The sequence below is a fragment of the Stigmatopora argus genome, chromosome 3 (assembly GCF_051989625.1).
Source record: "Stigmatopora argus isolate UIUO_Sarg chromosome 3, RoL_Sarg_1.0, whole genome shotgun sequence".
Lineage (NCBI taxonomy): Eukaryota > Metazoa > Chordata > Actinopteri > Syngnathiformes > Syngnathidae > Stigmatopora > Stigmatopora argus.
The window spans coordinates 11,146,668-11,171,850 of NC_135389.1; the positions used below are offsets into that span (position 1 = coordinate 11,146,668).

Sequence of the window (25,183 nt, forward strand, 5' to 3'; positions counted from 1 at the left end):
CAACAAATGTTAGCAAACCCAAAATTGTCTTTATACTTATTTATTACTTACTTTATTACACTTTCACTATCTGCCGGGACTGTTCTGTGAATTAGATTTTTCCACATTCCGATTCAAAATGTTCCTTTAAGTTTTAAGCTGTTTTTCACAAGATAACACCTTGTGGCTAGGACAGAGTGTATAGCAAATATTTCATGGTGGGGAATCGGGTTGCATGTGTTCTGCAGGTTATTGGTTGAACAATGTATTTTCTGTGTTGTCCTTCTCTAGCATGTCAGCTCGCTCTGATGTTTTGGCATCACTAGCTCACAGCTTCACAACTTGAGAAAACTACAAGGGAAATTTGACTCTTTTATTCCAGGTGCTACAGTATTGTTGTCGTTGGCTGACTAATGTCAAAATAGTGCCAGTGTTCAGTGGTTTCTTTAGATAGACTAAACCATTTTGCACCTTTTAACAAGGGCCCTAAATAGTTCAATAAGTTGGAAAACAGTAAATTAAAATTTACTCTCTTAATACATGTTATCTCAATTCATTTGAAATAACAAAATAAATCATAGCCTAGATGCCAAGAAAGTGTGTGATTTTCTTGACATTTCTTGACCTCTTGATGTGATATATATATATATATATATATATATACATATATATATATATATATATATATATATATATATATATATATATATATATATATATATATATATATATATATATATATATATATATATATAACATATATATGGCTCTGATTCAAATTGTAGGCTGAAAACACCACCCACTGGGGTTGCGTAGGGAGGATTTTGTTTCTGGTCTTAATTACATCTTTTCCCATTGGTGGTGTTCTGTAACTTTCTGAGTGACATTTCAGTATTTATTGTCTGTGGTTAGTTGTGCCACTTAGTAGAAATATTTAATTGCATCAAATGATGATGCCTTAGATGGCTGCTTTAGCAGAATCAGAGTACAGTATACATTTCGTATTTACATTTGGAAGTTTAATGAGCAATTACTGCTTCATGAGAATAATTTGGATTCCCTTGTTTTGAACAATTCAAATATTTAATTATGAAAGTTGAATTGTCCAAGTGCACTCTTTGACCTTTCTAAAGTATTGCAACAATGCCTTCCATGAAGCAGACCAGTTATGGTTGCACTTAATAATTTTGTGTCAAATTGCTTCCACTGACATCATTCCCCTAACAGTGTACTATAGATATTGTCTAGGCGAGTTGAGATAACTATTTCACAGTATGATAAATAATATGGAGTGAAAGAGCATGAGAGGCAAAGGTCCCTAACAACACACAATTAAAGAGGATATTGAATTCCCTTGGATGCGTCCGAAGCATGGCCTGAATTGCCTTTGGCGAGAGTGTTCAATAGAAGGAAAGTAAAAGCCCTACTCGCTCTCTATTTGGGCTGAAATATTAAACCACGATGATAAATTGAAGATTATATGCCAACGCAGTTGTTGTGTGATGCGATCATCCGTCAATAAGTGACTCAAAATATTCCATGCTGACGTAGCTATAGTCTATGTTTTTTTTCTCAATTTGTCCCCTTAAGAATCATAAATCAAAAGATATATTTTTAAAAAAGTCTCTATTTTAACTAACACTCATGGCTCATTTCCATTAACTTTTTGGAAAACACGCTAGGAAATAACCCATTCAGTGTTGATGTGCATGATGATCCTGCTGTCGTGGGGTTCTGTCTTAAAATAAATAAAAAAATAGGCTACTGCCACATCTGCTGTTACACTTTGATGCGCCTCTTTGCACGACTACTTTTATATGACTGCTCTCTTTGTACACTGACAACCATTTTAAAGTCTAGTCCACCTTTCGCTAATATGAGCTTTAATAGATCCCATCTCACTAATAACCAACATCAGTACATCCTGTGTGATTCATTTTTTGCCCCTCAAATTAAAGTGTTAAATTAAAGTGCCTTATGGATGGATGGACAAACTTCCCGAACCCTTTTAAAGTGGCATGCTCTCCTGAATGCCAATAGAGCTCCTTAATGACATTGTCTGTTACTGCGCCAGTCTTTCACGTCTTAAACAACTCGCCTACTTTTCTCCTGAGTCCAAACATTTTCCCCTCCGCTCGGCTCCCCTCCAGCAATGCTGTCTGTTTGTTTTTTTCTTTTCTTTCCGCCCTATATACCTGCCATAGTTACATGCTCTGCTTCTCCGCTTATGTTTTTGCCAGGTTTGGTTTTCGCATTGTGAGCTAATAAACCTTTACCGCTGTTTGGCTTGGCATGTTGGGTTGACGGAGAAACAATGAGGTCACTGCGTTAAAGACGGATGGCAATAATCTGGTTTGCGGCCCGGCCATCTGCTGCAGTCAGCTGGTTGCTGACTGCAGTATCTGACATTATTATAGTACAGATTCTATATGGCATTTGAGGCGACTGCCGAAGAACATTAGGCCACGGAGGTAAATTACATATGGCAAAGTCATTTCCAAGACCTTTGTCTACCCTTTCCTAATTGGGTGCTGTGGACTGTGATAGATGAAACAGAGCTGCCCAAATTATGAAAACTATTTGTACATTGCATGTACATTGTACCTTAGTCATAATACCATTTAGAACACTGAAATTATCGCTCAATGCTAGGCATCCTATCTCAAATGGATTAGACGTTAACAGTATGGGGACGTATTTTTGTATTTTCAAAATCACATATTTTTTTTAAATCATTGGCTGGCATTGGCGCAGATGTACATTCATTCCATTTGAATTGGCAGGGGCTATCAATGAGTTTCTTTGAAATGTTATTCCTGCATCTGTGAGTTGTGTCAGCAAGGGCATCCAGCGTAAAATGTGCGCCAAACCTGATGGGTGATTCTACGGTTTCAACGTGGCGACCCCTGAGGGGATAAGCCGAAGGTCCACCAGTCCTCTTTGAAATTTTACAGTCCAATCCTAATTCAACTATGACCCTTGATGTGTGTGTGGTGAAACATGGAGACGATGATGATTTTGTAGAGAATTGTAACACTTTCAAACATTTAAAAGAACTAGTGAAAGTGAAACCTAAACAATCAACAGTAATTTCTCAGTCCAAAGGCAAATATCAAGTAGTGGTGGGATGTATTCCAGGCTTGTTAATAAATGCCTTGTGATTAGAGCTAGTACCAGAAGAGAATTAATGATTCTTCAGATCACAGCCTGTAGTAGAGGATGAGGGGAACAACACACAGCATGCCAGATTCCACTCCATGGAAGAAGGCCACTGAATGGACACTGCCTTTGCATTGCCTTAGAAATCACATATTCAGACCTGCCCAACGACAGACTAAGACAACATCCTCATATTGAATAGGCCTACTTTCTAAAAATGTTTCGTGAATGTGAATAAAATACAGTAGTGATCTATCTATCTAGTAATCAATTAAGGTTGCCATTCTGTGATATAAACGAGTCATTCCGCATCACATGGGGTATTAGTACATTATACCAAGTGACCAATTCAAACTTGCCACCTGATGGTGTAGCGGTTCACACGCCTGATTTCGGTGTAGGCAGCCACAGGCTTTTCCATTCCTACATGGTGGCGGTATGATTGAGTGTGAATGGTCGTCTTTCTCTCTGTGCCCTAAGGCTGACTGGCAACCAATCTATGGTGTATGGTGTAGTCTGCCTTTCGCCCGATGTCGGCTGGGATAGGCTCTCGCAACCCTTGTGAGGATGTGCGGTACAAATGACAAATGAATGAACTCAAACTTCTACTTTACTCTGCGTGGATCGAGGAAGATTATTTAAGTTTTCTGGGAGGCCTCAAGGTGAGGATTCCCCAACCACATCCCATTAGTTCATCTAATAATTTTAGCAAGATAAGGCAGCAGGCCTATTTTCTGCTGGCGGGTGTGCTTGGAGACCTGATCCAAATCTAAAGATGGATTTGCTGCTAAATGAATTCCTTTATCTGCTTGGAAGACCAAGTCTGAATAAACACCTCTCATAAGAATTAACTGGGACTAGGTCCTGCAGGGCCTGAGCTAAATAGTCAAACAATATTTACATATACCACATTAAAGTGTGTCGCGCTAAAATGTTTTATATACATCACTTTGTCCTTGCTAAAAGATGGAGTTTGAATATTTGTGCAACTTTTACATATATAATTTATATTTCTGTCTACCATTTGAGGGGATGCTGTAAATTGTGACTGAAACTGGACAGCTGCGGTGTACTCTTTCCTCTCCTGCATGTACATGTTTTTGTCGTGATATTATATTACGAACCTCTAAATCATATAACTCAGAGAGTGTAAACACACAGGATATTGCCTATTACATTCTATATATATTGTCAATTGCTTCCAATAATGTCAGCGCAGTGAAATGAGAGTCAATTACTGGCAATGATGTGTACATTTAAACACACACGCAGTATACGCGCACACCTAGACACTGTAGAAGCCAGAATTGCACTTACACTGTGCAAAAAAACTATTTTACTGCCGGAAGTCAGATCAGAATAAGGTCAGTTATGATTACAGAAATGTTTCATTCATTATCCATACCACTCATCACGAAATAATACAGGATGACCAACACAGATGCAAATTGTGTGGTTTAAAAAAAAAATAAAGTTAATAATCCATTGCATCCGTACTTTAAATGTACTAACTGCAATAATGGTTTATATCAGGATAGAAACAAACTTTTTTGATACCAATATGAGTGAATTCATTCATTTCTTGAACCGCTTATTGCCTTGAATATAACAAACATTTTTGATGTTGTGATGGCCACTCCAAGACATGGATTCTGTTATTCTCAAGCCACATTTGAACTATTTCAGCAGTATGCTTAGGGTCATGTTCTACTTGGAAGACCCATTTGGTGTCATGTTTTAGCTTTCTAGCTAATACATTGTGATATTGTCTTAATATCTGCATATAATGTTATTTCTTCATGATGCTGTCTACTTTAAGAAGACCTCCAGTTTCTGCTGAAGTAAATCAACTTCACAACATGATGCTGCTACTTTTACGCTTCATCTGTAGTAGTATGGTGTTCAAGTTTCCTCCTGTGGGCTGCAGACAGCTCCACTTTTGCTCATCAGACCACAGGACGTTCACCAGAAGATAGGATCTTTGTATTGGTGGCTTTTTTGCAAACTAACCTGATTTCTATGTTTCTCTAGGAGTAGTTCATTCTACTACTGCCCAATGATGCTTAGATAGAACTCCTGCGAGCCTCATGAGGATATGTGCCACAGAAGATGAATAGAATAATGATTGATTGATTTGTCCTTGACAACTAAGCCTAGTATTCGGCATTTCTTGTTACGTAGGTGTTGCCCACATTATGCTTTATTTATGGGGCTATTTGATTGAGAAAGGGCTCCAGATTGCAAAAGGATCTCAATAATCTCTCTATCTTTAAATATTTTCATCTGTTGTATGCCCGGTTAAGTTGAACCTAACAGAGGGTCATGGGAAAAGTGCAATGGGCCACTTGTACTGCGCCAACTGGTGAGGATTACTCTGCATGTTAGGTTCTAACCTTTGACAGCAGGCTATCTTTTTTTAGAATGTGGACATGTAGAATATATTCAAGGCCATCTTTTATTTGATGAGTTTTCTCTGACCATGTGAGAGAGGTCACATTTTGACTGACAGAAGCAGCCAAAGGAAAATATGAGAGAGTTTATTACATTCAAAAACGAAAATGAACCTACCTTATCTGAGTACACAAAGAACAAGATGAGTAAAATCAGCTCTGTCAGGAGAATTATCAGCAGGACGATGAAAAACTGTCAGACAAAAGGGAGAGAAAGGTTTTTAGATGGCAAATTAAACAAAAAAAATAAAAACCAAACTGAAACTAATGGCCTGTTTTATGTGCAGTAGAATTTACTGGCTCAATATATCGAATTTTGTACGTTCAAAGTGTAGAAAACACTATCTACGAGCTCTACTATTTTTCTCTCCTTTTTCGAAACGAAGGAAAATATTTATTAACCCTTTGGTATGAAAAAGGAAATACAAAACAAAATTCCAGCCAAATGCAACCAATTTTACACCAATATTGAGTAACAGTGTGCTGAGGAGGAAGAAGAAAAGGTTAGTTACAAATGTTACAGAATAGTGCATCACAGTAGTTCAACTGGAACCGATGACAAAATTATCAAAAATAGAACTTATTGACTCACTGCTTAAAAAAAGAGTGCAGGCAACATAGGATAATGTTATATGTATAATGTCATGACTTCATTGGTAATACAAATTTCTTGACTGATGCACACAGGTAAGTAAACGTGCATGTAAAACATGAATTATGATGATTTAAAGTACAGTTTATGCGAATAAGGAATGTTTGATAACATCTATTTAAATGCTGTGTGTTCTTCAAGTGCTCTAAAGTTTTAAGTCAAGCAGCTCATTTTTGCTACTGCATTTACATAGCCAGTCTAGGATGTAGTCTGCCTTTTGCCCGAAGTCATCTGTGATAGTTCTCCAGCAACCCTCGCGAGGATGCGTGGTACGGAGGATGAATGAACGCATTTACATAGATATCTAGATTTATTCCAGTTAATAAATCAAGTTAATCCTAATCCGTAGGAGGTTATCATAACAATATTGCATCGTGTGTTACTACAATTTATCGCAACTACAGTCAAACGGCATGTTATATGCAGTGTGCTGAAGGAAATTAGGCAATTTTCCTTTTTACATTTTTGGAACACTTAACAGCAAGTGTTGCACGCTATGCTGATGGGTTGGGGATCAGATGGAAGTTTTCATTTAGCCCACAGAATCATAGCTTTGTGTTTAAGAAAATATTAGAGATGAGTAAATCAGTCTTGTGCTATCATTAGATAATTACTCACATTACTCTTTTCACAATAAATATAATTTTTATTTCTATAAACTGATACTTTGTCCCCCCACTTTGAACTCAGCAGTTTATAGTCCAAATGCGCCTTATATGTGAGTAAGTACGGTATATTTGAGGATGAATTAAAACAATATGATGATTATTAAATTATTTCTGTGACATTTCTTTGCTGTAGTTCTAAAATGTGACGCGTGCCATAGCTCAAAATAGGCTATGAAACACTAATGTAGTTTTAAAGGTGTGTAACTGGAGTACAACACGACTACAAAGGTAGCGTACAAGTGCCAATTAAAAACTCACACTCAGAAGCAGGCACTTGTTCTCTTTGATGGCACCCAGGCAACCAAGAAAGCCCGTTACCATGACGATAGCGCCGATGGCGATGACCATGTTGGCAGCTGACAGTGAGGGGAAGGAGGGCGAGAAGGTGGCGAAGCTGCCCTGAGACACAAAGAGCCAGATGCCCACGCCGAGCAGACCACAGCCGCATAACTGCGAGACAAGAGAAGACAAGGTGAGATAGCGATCATCACTTCGAAATTCTCCTGGAGTTTTCATCATTTGCTCTTCTCAAACAATGACATGGATCCCTGGTTAAAATTCCCAGAGGTTTTCTTAATTACATGCAAACTAAACAAATAAAAGCTGAAAGGGATTAGAACTACACATTAGAAGTGGTTTGTACCAATTTGACACATTTGAAATGATCCCATTAAAACCAAAAGCAAACATACATGAAATTACAGCAGCACCATCGTGAGTAAAATACAAGCTTCAAAACATCCACATTTTACAAGGAGCTGATTTGAAATCCACTTAGAAGGGCGGCTTTCTTTTTAATATGCCAGACCCCACACTGTTTGTCGAGTCCACTGTGGAAAAGATTTAAGAAAACACTTCTGATTGACAGGGTGGCATGTCCCGCCCTCCCCCTACTGATCAAGCAGCACCATCTATCAGAGGAACAACTATTCAAACATATCCACCACACCATTGTGAAATACGCAGAAATAAAGTGGTGGCATATTTTTTGTCTGCACCAAATAGAATGAAATACCGAGGGCCATTTCAAAATGAATAAAACTAAAATCTAAAACGAGGTAAAATGGGAAGGTGCCACAATAAATCAAGACGCCCCTGCCTTTCCTTGATCTCGTTTCACGCATCCTTTCCATTTTCATTTTTGCAACACAGCTCCGGCACACTTTAAAGCCTGTCAGCAATATAAAGGGTACCTGCTATGTACTTAATCAAATATTTGGAATAATACGTCGTCACTCAATGGACTGATGGAATGACTTAGAAGGCACATGTCAAATGAAAATTATGTACACAAGTAAATGCACTGTATCTACAACACAGAACCATAAGAAAAAATGGGGATTTGCTTAACCAATACTCAAAGTGTGCAGATTCATTTGGAGAATGCAAGGTTGTTGAAAAACGTAAATAAAGAATACAATAAAAAAGTGATCTCTCCATTCCTTGGAACTTTCAAAAAAAATGATTATTTAATCAATGCTAACGTATGTACCCCCCTCCACACATACACACCCCAACACACATGTACATCTATACATATACTAAATATATAAATATAAATAATTGAAAAAAAGGCCAGGAGGAGAGTCTTGCTGGTCCTACTACTGTTATATGCTGTATATAAAACCCTTGGCTGAGTTGTGTGTAAAACGCAGAGCCGACTAATTGCTGCATCTTCTTCACTCGCTGATGCGGCAATTTTTGCTTAAGGCTGAAGTCTCAACTGAAAACTAATTGAAACTCTCTCTACTTGAGCTTCCGGGCTACATCGTTTTGCATAGGGCTTGATTTGGTGATTGGACCTGACACAGTATAGAGCAGTGCTTTCAAGGATATGGCTTAAATTGTGAATGGACTGTTGGCAAACTGCCAAGATGAAAATGATAATGATTCATGACTGCACGAAATCTCAATTGTTTGAGGGAAACGGAAAATCCTTTAAGAAATCAGTTTGAATTCCAGGAAAAGGTCAAATACTACACCCTGCCACTTGTAAACCCAAGTGCTTCTGGAAATCCTGATAAAATCAGATTATATCAAGAAGAATTTTAAGTACCTCGGTGTTCACCTCAACAACAAACTGGACTGGTCCAGAAACATAGATGCCCTGTAAAAGAGAAGCCAGAGCCGCCTCTACCTACTAAGGGGAAGGCGGTCCTTTGGAGTGTGCAGGACACTGCTGAGGACATTTTACAACACTGTGGTGTCATCTACAGTGTTTTATGCAGTGGTCTGTTGGGGATGTGGGAGCACGGAGAGGGACAGGAACAGGAGAACCAGCTCCGTTCTGGATTGTTCTCTAGACTATCTGGAGGAAGTGGGAGAGAAGAGGATGCTGGCCAGGATGATGTCCATCATGAACAGCACCTCCCACCCCCTGCATGGGTTTATGGAGTCCCTCCGAAGCTCTTTCAGCCATAGACTGCTGCACCCTCATTGCAGGAAGGAGTGTTTCCGCAGATCCTTCCTCCCATCAGCTGTCAGGCTCTTTAACAAAAGAACTGTCTGAACGTTGTGTAGCTTCTATGTAATAACTTCGGGGTGAGGGAACATGAAGGACGTTGGGCGGTGATCTGCCTCCTGCTGGCTGACTGAAGGTAAGTAAGAAGACAGTGTGAGGTAAGTGATCTATTTTATTCTTTGTTGGCATCGGCGAGGCAAACCTTTTCGCAGTCGCCGGGATTTGGTTGCGTTCGGGAGGTGATGCGATGTATCCATCACGGCAGAGTGCCAGCGAGTCTGAAATTATCACTTGGTTGGGCCTTTGCCTGGGAAAGCGCACTTTGTGGAGAAGCACTACCAATTTCGTCATACACAGCTAGGTATGATGACAATTAGGCTTTTGTCTAGTCAATGATGATGACAATGACTATGTCTGATTTTATTTTATTAACACCACCATGTGTATGTATGTATTTACTTATTTATAACCTATTTATTTATGTCTACAATGTATTTTCCTGTGTCTGTGTTCTCACCTTCTTGCTACTGCGACAGTGAATTTCCCGAGTACAGGATGAATAAAGTTTATCTAATCTAATCTAATATGGATGTTGCGGATTTGAGGGCCATGAGGGAAGAATAGGTGGTTAAAAAGGCTAGAGAGATGGAATGGATTTACAGCCAAGCAAGGTAAGCACAAGGATCTTTAGAAGTCCAGGTGGGCAGGGATGCAGTGCCATCACTTAAGTGTGTTTAATACCACCGAGGGGAGCTTGTCCAAGTGTGTCGCCCTCTTAAGTGACTGGCAAACTATCCTGCCCCCACTCAATCTGTCTAATCCCCCTTGTTTTGCTACTACTGCTACTACAACAGCAACAACAGCGCAATGTCAACAGACCTCGGTGCCAACACTATTACGGATCTCTTTAGTGTAAGCTCTGATCTCATAGGTTATCTGACCTTGATGTGTTGGTCCGGGATTCAGTTTGAGACATTCTTCTGAGCTCTTTATCTTCTTTCAATTGTTGAACATTTTTAGAGGATTGATAAAGCCTCTATATACTACAGAATAGCCAATGCTGCTGCACATAGTGGCATATAGTTTTGGTTGATGGTTTACTTTTACAAAAGCAACCATTTTAAATCCAACTACAAAAAACAGACTGGGGCAACAGCAGGCAGTCACACTGATGAAAGACAGTAAATGTTCAGTCTGAGAAAGTAACATGTGTTTTTTTTATTTTTTATATTGCAGAAATATATTTGAAGTTTCCAAGAATATTTAACTTACTGGCCTGACAGATGAATAGTCTGCCTAATGCTTGGTTAGATTGACACTGGGATTGGCTAAGGTTCACTCACGATCCTAAACAAGAGAAACATTATAGAATATGTTTGTATTATTATATATGAAGGAACATACTTTGTGAAAATGTAACATTTGTGTCATTCTCAAAACCTTTGGCCATGACTGCATCTCTCCATCTCTATTTCTCTCACCCTCTTTCTCTCACTTAGCGTGAGCTTACATTCAATATTCATCTATACTGCTCATAAAGCGTGATTTATGGATGGATATGTTAAGATTCTCACACTACGTTTGTCTAAACTGTGCATCGTAAACAGTTGATTTTTTTTATGGTGGTCAGAAATGGCTGTCGGATCCTAATAGACGCTGCACCTCTGCTTGTATATTATAAACACAACTTCTGTTAAAGCTCTGAAAATAAATTTCTGTTAAACCAGTTTTGCAGATATTTATCTTTCTTTTTTCCCTCCAAAAGCCTGGAATATCTTGAGATGACTTTATTTTGACTGAGTTGTGTGACCTTTCTCCAAGTGTTTGCCAATATTTCAAATGCCAAAATGGAGACCAAATCCATTCGCATAATATGAATTTAGGAAGGGAAAGGGCATGAGCTGAGACTTTCCAATGAGATAAATGGGACTGTACTTTTTTGGGGTCTTGTTACAAGTTTGAGGCAATGAACTGTTTGCAGCATAAACTCGTAAGAGGAAGGATGAGGTCAAGGGGTCATTATTGAAGCAGGTGAAATAGATGAAAAGGAAGCACTGTAGAAGACAAAGAAAAACAGTGAAGGAGGAAGAAAATTGAGGTGGACTCTTCATCTAAGTGCGCACCAGCAAGAATAATCAGTCCCTGCAGTTAAGAGGCTCCCGCCCTCCAGCAAAAGACTCAACGTATATCTCTCGAGGTTTGGTAGACATTCGTGTTTATGTGTAACTTCAAGGCTGTTGACCTTTTCCCCGCTCTGAATAGTCACTCACTGATGATGCCCTGTCGAAAGGAATGACAGCTTTTGTCAAATTACAGATGATGTCTAAGGCAATGGCCAGAAGAAGCATACCCTGTTCGGAATGAGGTTGTTGAAGTCCTATAGGGTTTGCACATGAATCTGTGTCAACAGTTTCTGGTTTGATATCAATAAACACATTCCAGATAACACCAAGTCTGTAAAGTGAAAATGTTATCATTAAAAAGACTCGAAGAAAAAGATGAAACCTACAAGACAAGCTGTTAATAATGTCTACCCTACTAGACCAAGGGATTTTTTTGAAGCATTCTTTGAAAGAAAATGGCTCGTTTAAAGAGTCCACTCTGGACAGGGAGTACTTAAGTCTGTCCATGTCTGTAGAAACTCAATTTAAAGCTGTGCTCTCTGATTCAGGGAGAAGGCTTTTTCTTCAGATTCAACAATGATCATCGAGGGACGGCTTCACAATCAAACAATTGTTTGTTTGTCCTGTATATTGATTGCAAACATTTCGACCATGAAAACCCTTTCAAATAGGCTGTTTCAAATACCCCTGTAGTTTTCGTGAGGATAAGCTTCCCAGAAAATGAATATAAACTGGATGAATGAATATTTTTAAACAGTTCAAATCATTTAGTTTTCACAACCCATCCTACTTGGTGTTCCATTACAAAGGGTATCACGCATAAGCGTCTGTCTAATCTTCATTTATAGACAATATCACAGAAAAAAAGATGCTTATGTCAAGGTTCCAAAATATCCTAAATCTAATATTCATATGCACAGGTAGACAATAAATGCAGCTTTCGATTGAAATTAAAAAATCCTCATCACAGACTCCCCTGGCTTGCAAGTAGCATCCCAGTCATTACTCTGTGAATAATGTAAAGCCAATGTAAACTGTATAACAATTAAATTATTCACACTCTGCTTAGGGAAACTGTTTTCAGCCTTGGAAAAACACACCATGAATTCAAAGAGACTGAGGTAGGGTGTCGGATTTTTAAAAAAAAAATCTAGATCAGCCTGGTTAAAGTTTTATTCAACCACTGGAGTACTGACAGATTCACAAAACATGCTGCTTTCTATGAATATTCATTCATTCATTCATTTTCTAAACAGCTTATCCTCACAAGGGTTGTGGGGGGCGCTGGAGCCTATCCCAGCTAACACCGGACAGGTTAAAAGGGGGTGGGGCACAACCTTAATCGGTGCCAGCCAATCGAAGGGCACAAGGAGACGGACAACCATTCGTGCTCTCACTCATATCCAAGAGCAATTTAGAATGTTCAACCAGCCTGCAGTGCATGTTTTTTGGATTTGGGAGGAAAACGGATTACCCTGAGAAAACTTATGAAAGCCCGGGAAAACCGGCAAACTCCACACAGTGAGGACCGACCTGGGATTTAACTCACGACCCCAGAACTGTGAAGCCGACGCACTAACCACCCGTTCGCCGGGCCACCCTTCTATGAATATGTGCACTTCAATCTGTGGATCCAGTGTATAGTCATCTTTCAATTCCCCAATATGTTATAACACAGATATAGATAAGGACTAATTTTAGCCGTTATTGTCATTTCAACTTTCCAATACAATAGATTGTATTGTCCCCTCATGCAAAACAAAAAAATAGTTATAATATCCTAATGAAAACCGTGTAGTTGTGCATACAAATTAAAAAGTCATTGAAAAGGTAGATAGACAGTGTGATAATACAGTAACCAGTGGTTTAAAGCTTCCATATGTTTAACCAACCATTATTAATGAGGTCATCTTTCAATGTATAGAAGTCCTGGTTGATCGCCTTACGTGGGCAGTGTGACTTTATTTGAATGACATTTGCTGATACAGCTATTCACATTAAAGGGCCCGCCTCCCTTTCTCCTTCTCCTTAGACGAGCTGAAGGTCCTGTCTATAGCAGTGTGACCATTGGAGCAGGAAGAATTAAAGAGGACCAAGCCATTTTCTGCCTGTCCTCAGCTATCACGGATGTCTGGGCGGACACATGTACACTCTAACACTTGAATGCAGCTTCCAATTGAGGTTCACACAATGGACCTATGGCAATGGCAGAAGAAGCAATACTGGTGATCTATTCTCATGTTAGATCTTTGCCATCCCAACAGGACTCTTCACTCGGCCTAGGAACCCAAAGGCACTTCAATTATGCATTAGGAACAAGTAGAAGAGCACTAGTCACTCTATTATAGGAGCCAAAAAAGGAGGCAGCTGTTCTTGCCACAGTCAGTCAGTGAGTGTGTGGATGGAGAGACAGAAAGAGGAACAAGAAAATGGGCTGGTGAGCCAAGTCTAGAAATAAAGCTGGGAGCCAAATACCAATGTTCCAAGTGAAAACACTTCTACTGGAAACCAATCTTATTTTGGCTCTCCGTCCTTAAGAAAGTATTTGAGACAGGACTTGCATCTGCTAATTTATAACGCTAGTGGCACATAGGGTTTCTAAGAAAATCAGCATGTGGCAAAGAAGGCAAAATTTGACCCATTTTGTCTATATCACTATAACAGTCTGAATGATATCCTGATGAGATGAGAAAATCTCGCCTGATGTTGCAAATTTGAGTTTTATAGCTAGAGTCATCCTTGGAATCAGAGGCACTGATGATGTAGTGTTACATTCCCCTGGCATTGGTGCAGGCAGTATGGGATCAATTCCTGTTAAGTCACCATGTGACTGAGTGCAGACTCATGCCTGATGTTGGCTGGGATAGGCACAAAGCACACTGAAAACCTACTGAGGGTAAGTGGTGTGAAGAATGGATGGATATTGAGACAAGTGAGGTCATATGTTTGTTGTTTTACACAACTACCCATTTCAAAATAAAATCCATCAAGAGAAAACCTCATTCTAACCGCTAATCTAATGTTGATATGGTATTGTGGTGAGTGTGTATGTGCTGTCTTGCTATGAATAAATAAATGGTAATTTGCTCAAAACAATATTCCTCACACAAGGTCAAATGTGAATTTTAATGCCACTTACTGTTGACATTGTAAGATGTCTGAAGTTAATATGGCTCATAGGGCACACGCTCTAGAGTGCATGTGTTAAGAAAATAAACAACAATTAATGTGTAGGCAGTGGCTTTTTATGACTTTTCCTTCAAATAAACTCCCTCGCCTGTGGAGGCATACAGACATTTGGCTGGAATAAATATCTCACCCAGTCTGCTGGTGCAGCCAAGCTGAAAATTCTCAGAGGCAGGCAGACGCTTGGACAGTCTCCCATTGAGGTTGACTGGTCGAAGAGCCTAATGAGCATGCTGGCTCAGCAAAGGAGGAGTGAGGCCAGAGACTGGAGAATTAGACAGGTTAGACACTCAACCTCTTCGCTGCACTGGACAATGCCCTGAGGTGCTCCTGGCTTAGGAAGATGGGAAATCCCTAAAGGCCTACATGGCAGCTACAGTATGGCGAGCAGTAACTAAAAGAGGAAATTGTGGTCTCAACACCTTTTCTTCATTTTTAATCCTCTTCATATTAGCCATAAGTCAAATACATACAATCAACGCAGCTAAATGGGCTTGAAGGGACCTTCTAGCACATTTTGTCTCACAAAAGGTTGACTTATTTGTATTGTTATCCAATTCTGAAATCAAAGGAACATACTGGAATTCATAGCACTGTAAAACTTGCCAGTAAAGTGCTCCAATTTTCCGTCTTTATAAAGCACTGTGAACTCAAGTGAAAAAAATCCTCATTTTTTTTTCATAATTTATGATTCTTAAAATTTGAAGGGAACGAATTGAGGTGACATTGTAGTTAGTGAGAAATGTAAAACAACTTTGTTTCAAATACATTTGAAAAGTGACCTTAAGATCCCAGTCTTCTCGTTACTTGAACAATGTCAGGCTGCAGTGGTTTGCTTTAGCTATGAGAGAGACAAAAGTACTAAATATATTATGTGTGTTCAACTTGATTATATCCTCTCACTTGGATAAAGTAGTGCCTGCCTGGAGCGAGGCCTTACGACAGGGTGCTTAGTGAACTGCAAAGCCCGGAAAGACCTAACCTTCTGCTGCTGCATCCATCAGCAACACTGCTACAAAGGCATGGCCTATATCTTACCGCAGAATGTATTTAGAATAAACCCCCACTCCTAATAAACTGGAATATTCTTCATCAGCACATAAATGCTGGATGAGTCTGTTTCATGTTCGAAAGCGCATGATTTGCAGAGGGGTGGAACCAATTGCACAAGAGAAGAATAGTGAACATCTAAGCATATATGTTTATTCTTGGAGCAGTGACTGTGAATGGAAATAGTGCTTTATGCAATGTGTTCAATTATGCATCCCTGGAACGATGGCAGGAGAGGAAGAGAAAATATATGCACATTAAGTGAAAACCAGAGCTTGAGGATAACTCAGAGGATATTTGATTTAAAGATATATGATCAATAGTCTAACTGCATGGCATGCCACAAGGAGAGTGACTATTTCCCTTCACTTGAAAGGGCTTCTCAATCTTCATTTCTCTCCATATTATAAATAATTCACCACACATTTAAAGACAGGAGGAAAAGAAGATATATTTGAGAGAGGTAGATTCACTAATAGTATTGCACAGGTTCCTTGAAAGTGATAAAGAAGTCTAATGTTGTACTATTAAATCTGCTCTTACTATTGTTGGGGAAATATTACTATTTAAAATGAATCAGCAGACAGGTAAATATTGGTATTCACGGAGGTGCATCGCGTCTGTGCCGTGTGAATGTTGATGACACCACGTCTGTGACTGCTCGCCTGCCGAAGGGGCAGAAAACGGAAGATTCTATTTCACCTTTGTCATGACAGCTTTAGCACTTAAAGCCGAAAAGCCCCCTCCATCCATCAATAAGACATCCGTCCATGTATAGAAGAGTTAAAAGGCAAAAAGAGAATTGATGCAATCTTGTCTTGACACTTGCAAAATTGAGGAAAAAACGATATGCTTCAAGATGTGCTTTTATTTAAAACATTTCATCTTTTAAATCAATGAGTGAACAGTTACTCTCTGATATTTTGCACCATCCAAACTATATTTGACACGTCTGAGTGAGTTTTTTTTTCAAAGCCAATTTTGTTCAAACTTTAACAATTCTCATCATTAATTGTTATTACAAAATGACTTGTGCACAATGGTGGTTTGAAAAGAGGAATTTTTGATTGAATTCAGAACCTGGTATAAAAAAATAACAGTGATCTCTGGGAAACTGAGCTAACGTACTGCATATCCAATTAGATTCTCTCTGTCAACTTTTTTCGACAGCATGATTTTTCTCCATATAACCTGGAGGTAAGGGCTTCTCAAATTTGACATAAATGGCTTCCTTACACTTTTCAAACGATAAGAAGAACAATGTTCAAACACTAAACAGGGGGAATGTTTAGAATTCCAACATGTTTTTTCTCAAATAAATCTTAAAACTGCATAAATTAAAAAAAAAAAATACATAAATAATTTGTATATTAAAAGGGAAGCTACCTAAAAATGTCGTCAGTGCGGAAAAAATGAATACAGACGCTCCCCTACTTACGAACATTCGAGTTACGAACAACGGTACATACGAACATGTCTGCAAATTGCGTTTATGTCGAAAAATGTTGGTAAGTTCGATTTTGTATTGCGCGCCTTTTTCCAAGTAGTGCTTCTTTCCGCCGCTAATACCGACGCCTGGCGCTATGAGAGCTCAGCTCACCTAGCATCCACCTTCCTCTGCCCAGTTCGTTGCAATACGGAAGTGCGTGAACATATCTCCAGTGCGCAAAGAACCTTTTTCATTTGTATCATTAAATATCTCGTGCATCCATTATTGAATATGGTTGGTGAAAAGCGAAAGGCTTCTATTGAGGGAAGTGCAAGGAAGAGGGAATCCATTTCATTTGAAATGAGTGGCAATAATAAAACGAAGCTTGATGCGCGTCAGAAAGTGGTGAGCGTTGCACGTGAATACAACTTGAATCGTTCGACCGTCAGTACCATTTATAAACATAAAGATCGAGCAGCAGGACCCAAATATTGAACGTTGCACAAAGTTTGCAAATCAATTGAATGATGCCATACAGTGCTACCGCATCATTTATGATGAAAAAAAGAAAACTGCAATCGTCAATAGATATCTTCTTTCGGACAGTTTCTAGTAAATCTCTCTCTCTAATGTATGTATACAGTACTGTATGTATTCGCTCCATTTTATTAAATGTTTTTTTCAGTACAAACCAGTGTGTGTTACTTATACAAGCCTTAAACATACAAATGCACTTATATAAACCTTCAATATACGTATATAGGCCTTAAACATAAATTATAATACAAAATATAGCACTAAGCAACTTATGAACAAATTCAACTTATGAAGAATCGCTCGGAACCTAACTCGTTCGTAAGTAGGGGAGCGTCTGTACATCTGCAAAAAACTACCACCTTTAAAGTGGAAACATTATAAAAGTTTTGGTTGAACAATGTTTTTTGAGACACTGAAGCCACTGAAGCCAGGCGGCCCGGCAGTCAACCTCACAGTTCTGCGGTTGAGGGTTCAATCCCAGGTCGGTCCTCACTGTGTGGAGTTTGCATATTCTGTCCGGGCTTCCATGGGTTTTCTCCGGGTACTCCGGTTCCATCCCACACCCCCAAAACATGCAGGTTAGGCTGGTTGAACACTCTAAATTGCCCATAGGTAAAAGTGTGAGCGTGAATAGTTGTCCGTCTCCTTGGGCCCTGTGATTGGCTGGCCACCAATTCTGGGTGTCCCCCACCTGGTGCCCAAAGTCAGCTGGGATAGGCTCCAGCACCCCCGTGACCCTTGTCAGAGTAAACGGTTCAGGAAATTGATGAATTACTGAAGCCACCATGGCTAGCTCTCGATACTTGCTTAGCTAGGCTGTTCCTTTGTGGTATGGACTAACACACCCTCATCTCCCAGGAATTCCCCTCTCCTCTTCCTCACTCTGCTTCCCCTTCCAAAGCAGCCTCACTCACTAAATTTCCATGGATTTGAACCGCTTTGTGGACAAATTTCCACCTTTGAAAGCCGTTGCTGGGTGGAGAGAATAGCCGCCGGTGGGACAATTGAGGGAGGATTGGGTGATGTGGTGTGTGGTGAGACGTGCCGCTGAGTTTTGCAGGAGCTTCAGTATTGCAAAACAATATGGGTCGTCTGCACGGACCACCTGAGCTGAGGAGGATGTTGTCAAAGATATCTGTATACAGGGGTCATGTTGTAAAATTGCACAGCCCACCACCGCCTGGCATAAATATTACATTGCATTCAAGTGGAGTGAAGAATCGTTCAAACGTAGATTGAAATTGAATTCTCCTTGTGTATGCAAATCTGCAATGGGCCGTTTTCCGTTGATTCAGTTAGAACATCTCCATGTAAATGCACCCTTATGCTTATGGAGTTGAATTCAAAATAGCATAATGGGGTCTAATGTATGGGACCAGAAGATCTACAGTACTCCAGTATGTAACCTTCAAGGTAATTATGTCCCCAAAGCACAAACCTCCCTCTGAAGCCTTGCTTTAGATGCCAATCTAATGTAGAGCACCATCAAGACAGGCGGTCTTGTCTTCAGAGTAAATCTGACAGCCAGGTTTTAGTGTCATTATGATAAAAAGCTTCCTTGGTCCTTCCATAAAGGGCTCCTTGGCTGCGCCTTTACAGTTGACATGCTAATCAGCACAGGAGCAAATGGACTGTGTAACTGCTCTCATTCTGGTCAGCCAACCTTTAAGTCTCCTTATCTTCTTATCCTGATGCACTGGACCGCATAGAGCGACAAATCACTAAATAATAGTAGGACATCAATCCCCATATTAATGTTGCAATATAAACCCACCAATGTTATTCGGTGAGAAACCCTCAGGGTATAGAAGAGGGTGAAGTATAGAAAATGATAGTAATTGAAGCTTCATTCAGAAAGAGGTGGTGCACTGAAGATGCTTCACTAAAGCAACATAAGTGAGCTCTGTTGGAGACAGCACTAACATAAATTTGACTGCAGACAAAATAGGCTGGCAGAGGTTCATAAACAAAAGGCTTTTAATCTATACAATAGTAAAAAAAATCAGTACTACACAGTAAATATCAAATAACTTGAAATAAGTGCATTATCTTTAATGGTCCACAGATCTGCATGAAACCCTCACATGAAGCCAATTTATTTTAAATCAAAATGATCTTTTCAGTTTTTACCCTATAATTAACATATGCTTAATTTGTTTGTACCTAATTTACATATAGTAGTTAGTTACTACTGTACTCACTTTTTCAGACTGCTCTCAATTATTATTGTACTATAATTAGGTGGGCAACTATGCCATCTAACACTTCTCAATGTCAGAGTCATACTCATCGCCATGTTAATCCTCACTTGTGATACCATCTTTTGCATAAATTCTAACAGCAATGGTAGCAGAAAAGATAGCCCAAGTACTCAGGACCTATTCCCAAAAACAATTCTTTTGGGATGGGGGTGGTACATAATCACTGCTATGTCTTCTACCAGAGTGTGACAATGCTTCAATAAAGCTCAGAGTGTACTTTGCTTGACACTCCGTTCACATAATCCCGACTACAGGCAAAGTGTGCTTGCTCGGTAAAACATTGGTTTACTTGACCTTGAAGATATGTAAAGAAATCTACTACACTTAGTCCAACTTAATGGGATAAGCCACTGGTTCCTAACATTTATTGAGCCAAGGAACTCATTTTACATCAGAAACATTTCAAAGCACAACACCAAACAAAGGAGAGGAATATTGAAAGGATGACAATTTTGTCATTTTATCCACAGTTTTCCAGTCGAAGCATAAAGTCTGGGCCAAGCTATAGACTCAATGATAAAAGAACATAACGGCAGTGTGAATAGTGGGTGGTTAAGAAATACATTCACAGTACCAATTGATCTTCCATTAAAATTTTAGAAGAACAAATTACATAAAGACTAAGAATAAGGGCGGCCCGGTGGCGTGAGTGGCTAGCGTGTCGGCCTCACAGCTCTGGGGTCCTGGGTTCAAATCCAGGTTGGCCCACCTGTGTGGGGTTTGCATTTTGTCCCTGGGCCTGCGTGGGTTTCGTCCGGGTGCTCCGGTTTCCTCCCACATTCCAAAAACATGCACGGTAGGCTGATTGGACGCTCTACATTGCACGTAGGTATGGGTGTGAATGTGCATGGTTGTCCGTCTCCTTGTGCTCTGCGATCGGCTGGCCACCGATTCAGGGTTTCCCCCGCCTCTGGCCCGGAGTCAGCTGGGATGGGCTCCAGCACCCCCCGCAACCCAAATGACTCCTGAATCTTCTGAAGGTTTGGAAATGAGGCTTTGCCAAGTGAAGCATTGAACTCATTTACTGTGATTTCAAAGATTTTTTGTAAAATTGACATTGTGACCATAGACAAACTAGGCAGTTAAAGAGTCCTCAAATTCCATCAATCTCCATCAGTTGATTACCGTAATTACTCGAATATAACACGCAGGTTTTTGCAAAATAATTTATTCCAATAGTTGGGGGTGCGTGTTATAATCAAGAACTAAAATAAATTACAAATTTTCGATCGAAAAAAGCATTGTCAAACTCACTTGACGCACGGATTTGACGTCATCACGTAAAGACGACGCACGGATTTTACGTCATCTCATAATTTCGATCGAAAATCGGAAAGCCGAGACCACCACTGCCCCCCTCTAGCCTCCTACTCGTCTCAGTTCACCCTCTCTCAGTTCAGTGTTATAATCAATAACTAAAATAAATTATAAATTTTCGATCGAAAAAAGCATTGTCAAACTCACTTGACGCACGGATTTTACGTCATCTCGTAAAGCCAATCGGATGATGTGTTGTGGGAGGAAGAGGAAGTTGACGCATACCGGCTGTAGCCAATCCATTCATTGCTTTCGTTTCCTGTATTTAAGTAGCGACGCGTCATCACACGTCGCCGCATCGTTCACTATCGTTGACTATCATTGACTGTTGTTAGCGGTTGCTAGCGGTCGCTAGCTGTCGTTATTCTGTTGCCTCTGTCCGTATGCGCGCCGCATGCGGCCACGTTTGTTTCCACGCCTTGGTTGATTCATTAAAGGACTCCGTATCACGCTGAATGCCTCGTCCTCTCCTGCTTCCTGCATTTGCACAACGCGGCGCGACCGTAACAGATGCCCCCGATCGCGCTGCGATGACCCAGCGACGCGGCGCGATCATAACAAGAGGACAGACAAAGAGAGAGAGGAATATCTGCAGAGACTATTTAAAGATTCTGATGCGGACTCATTTGAAGGATTCTAAAAAATAAATTTGTACTCTTGATGAACAGTTGTAGTTTAAACACATGAGTCTTTTCCATTGTGCATATGTTCAAATCATTTATTTATTCAAGTTGTATGTTCCTTTTCTTGTTTGAGAATGACAATAGATATTTGAATTAAAACATGATATTGTCAATTGAAATGTAGTCAATGTTCAAGGAAGTCTGAAAGGTATTGCAACATAACATGTCTACATGATATGTTTGTCCACTCTGTGTATCATCTATTGCCCTAAAATTCAAACGCATAACTCCCAACTGCACGACACTCGACACGCTCGTACCTGAAGATTTCTCTATCCGGTTTTGAACAAAACAATCGTGAAACGAAGAAAAAAAGGTAAGATTTCTGATTTTCGTCAGCGGGAAATTTTAGGTGCGCACTATATTCGAGTACTGCGTTTTTCCAGATTTTTTTGGCCCAAAGTTATACCTGCGTGTTATTTTCGAGTGCGCGTTATATTCGAGTAATTACGGTAGTTCAAATTCCACCCTAACAGGCCATATGTGGTCCACAGGTCATAGTTTGCCTGTGTCTGGTATACTCCTATACCTGTAAGACGTGGACTAGCAAAAAGGTATGGTTTTATTTCACTACTGTATGTAAAATTTAATGTGTGCGTGATGTGCTACAAAGGTGTACAATATTCAAGAACCATGGGTGAAATTACGTCAATCATTAAACATAATTAATTCGGGGCAAAACATCACAGCTACTGGCTGGCTTCATCTTCATTTTTTCTTTTTCTTTAACAGTTTGTCAGGAACATGACACACACTTCACTGTCTTTAACTCCAAGGGGACAGTAGTTCTGAGGTGACAGTATTAAATGATAAATGTGAAAAAAGCTAATGTGGCTTGACATTGGAAAATAGCAATCAATTGTTACTCAAATTTATGTGGACTCTCGATACTAAAGTTCAGTTCAACCTGTCAAAAATGCTAAGCTCAATATTTTATTTTGGCGAGGGACGTTAAGCATTTTTTTTCTCAACACAAGTGCCAACTATGTATGGAGAAAAACTTTAAAGTGGCTAACAAAAAAATTGGTAAGTTGCCACCAAAATGTACTACTTATCCTTGAGAACCAGTGTATGTTCAACAATACCTTCTGTATAATTCATGGTCATTGAACTTCAGCTTTGTGAAAAGTGACAGCTTTGAGCCACATCTATATTTATATCATATGTGTGTAGTATTTTACTGTATTTGGCTCTTCGGTTAGTAACCTTCAGTTATCATTTGAAGAATGTGACACTGCAGTTTCTCAGGAGATAACTATCGGATTACTGTATAAATAAATGTGAGTATCCCTTATAATTTTTGTACACACACAAAAGCACATATACACCCTTCCACACAGACACCCACACACACACGTATACATTCACACTTGGCTGTTAGTCTGGCTCAAAGTCAGGGTAGGGGTCCCTCACACACACACACACACGCACACTGAGACACACACACACACACACGCTTGTGAGTATCACAAGTTGTGCCCTCAAATAGAAATTATGTTCATCCTGGAGGATGTTAACCTTGCCTCCAATTTGAGAGTCAATTTGAGTACAGATGTCCCGTCCTGCTCCAAAATAACTTGCATTATCATAGATTCACTTTTAAAACACATCAATTTCAGAAAGTTATGTCAATGGAGACGGTGACAAGAGGGACTAAGTCACAAAATCATAGTAATAAAATATCTGATAAACCTCAATATAAGATCTTTTATCTGAATATTATTAGTTAATGGCAGACAAATCACTTTTAAGAAACAGAAGCTTATTCATTTCAGTGACATTTTTTTCTCTAACCCTAAGTATAAATGAGAATGAAAAATGTTAATGTTTACTGAGTCTTCAAATAATTTTAATGATCTAGTAACTATGATGTACACAAATGTACACAAATCATTCCAAATACCCGCATGTGTGGCATTGTTTTCTATCAGCTAACCAACTCCTGGTATTCCTATAATATTATTTTCAATAGGGAATATTAATGTTGCGAAAGACAAATCTCTCAATTCCCCACACTAAAAATCAGGAAAATAACTCCAGTCATCTCAACTTCTGAATCAATTTCTTTTTTGCTTACACATTGTGCACATGGCTAAAATATCCTCATTACGACTGCAAGTATAAACAAAACTTTGCGCTTATTGAGAATTCTGGCATCACAGACAGATTGGGTAAACAGATCGAGCCGACATTAAGATAGAAACTCTCCACCGTTTCCTTCCAGCCATTTCTATTATCATTGTATTGTTATGGGTTCTATTCTATCTCTTGAGGTGAAATGAACAAGATACTTTTTTCCAGTGCTGTTACTACAGAGAAAAAATACAAGTTGGGACAAGAGCATGCAAGAAAATGCCAGGTAAATGTAGGTTAACTGAAGAATTCATCACCTAACCTCACATGGAGTGGCAAACCAGATCATCATCAGATTAATTTAGTGTCTTTGAACTGCATTTGCTGTAAATGGTCCTTCCTGCTTCTTAGAAAAGACTGATATTTTTGGTTATGCATCATGCCTTTGCGGTTGGTTTTGTCTTCAGTGTCGTCGTGGGAATATTATGCCCCTTGGCAGATGCACAGAACTCTTAAGCATAACTGTGGTTCAGGTCATTGTCAGGGGTCTAAGTAAGGTCAGTTCCACAGAACATAATGTGCTAAAAAAATAAAGTAGGAGTAATTCAAAACCTTCCATATGACATCCTGTCGTAGAGAGGACTTCTTTTACATTGACACTGAGTCATTTAAATATGATGAGGACACACTGTGATTGTACAACTTCACGGCTTCAAGCTGCTTCATTTCTTTTAAGTACTCTCAATCAAATCGGAATATACTGGGTCTTTCAGTACATGACAAGATTGCTATTTCAAAAGTGGCAGCGGAACCAAGGCATGGCATTAACACCGCTCCCAAAATGATGGTTATTTCAGCAGTCGAAAGATCCTATGCTAAGTGCGCTGTTGCATTTAACTTTTTGTTCTTTCCAAGCAACCATTTAATGTGTGCCACACTAATAATGCTGTTGGTGCATTTAAGAGTGGACTGAGGAGTTACAAAGTCAATAGTAGGACATGTCAGGAGCTGGTTTTAGAGTTTCTTGTATTGTGATTAGAATATATTTAACTTCTAATGTAAGCAACTACTGGCCGTAAAAGACAACTGACCTGATCAATCTGCGCATGTCACACAGCAGTAAAAAGAATGTGCTGATTAAATGGATTCTTTCAC

The 25,183-nt window shown here is 39.4% G+C and overlaps 1 protein-coding gene across 4 annotated transcripts in view; it reads right to left on the reverse strand.

The window, feature by feature from the left end:
- tspan9a (tetraspanin 9a) overlaps window positions 1–25,183 on the reverse strand; it is a 124,697-nt gene that overhangs the window by 8,832 nt on the left and 90,682 nt on the right. For all 4 annotated transcript variants that reach the window (XM_077595392.1, XM_077595390.1, XM_077595391.1 and 1 more), the window contains 2 exons: window positions 7,167–7,358; window positions 5,707–5,781 (listed from right to left, as the gene is read on the reverse strand). In XM_077595392.1, the coding sequence (XP_077451518.1) occupies window positions 5,707–5,781; window positions 7,167–7,358 (267 nt within the window). The remainder of the gene's footprint in view (window positions 1–5,706; window positions 5,782–7,166; window positions 7,359–25,183) is intronic.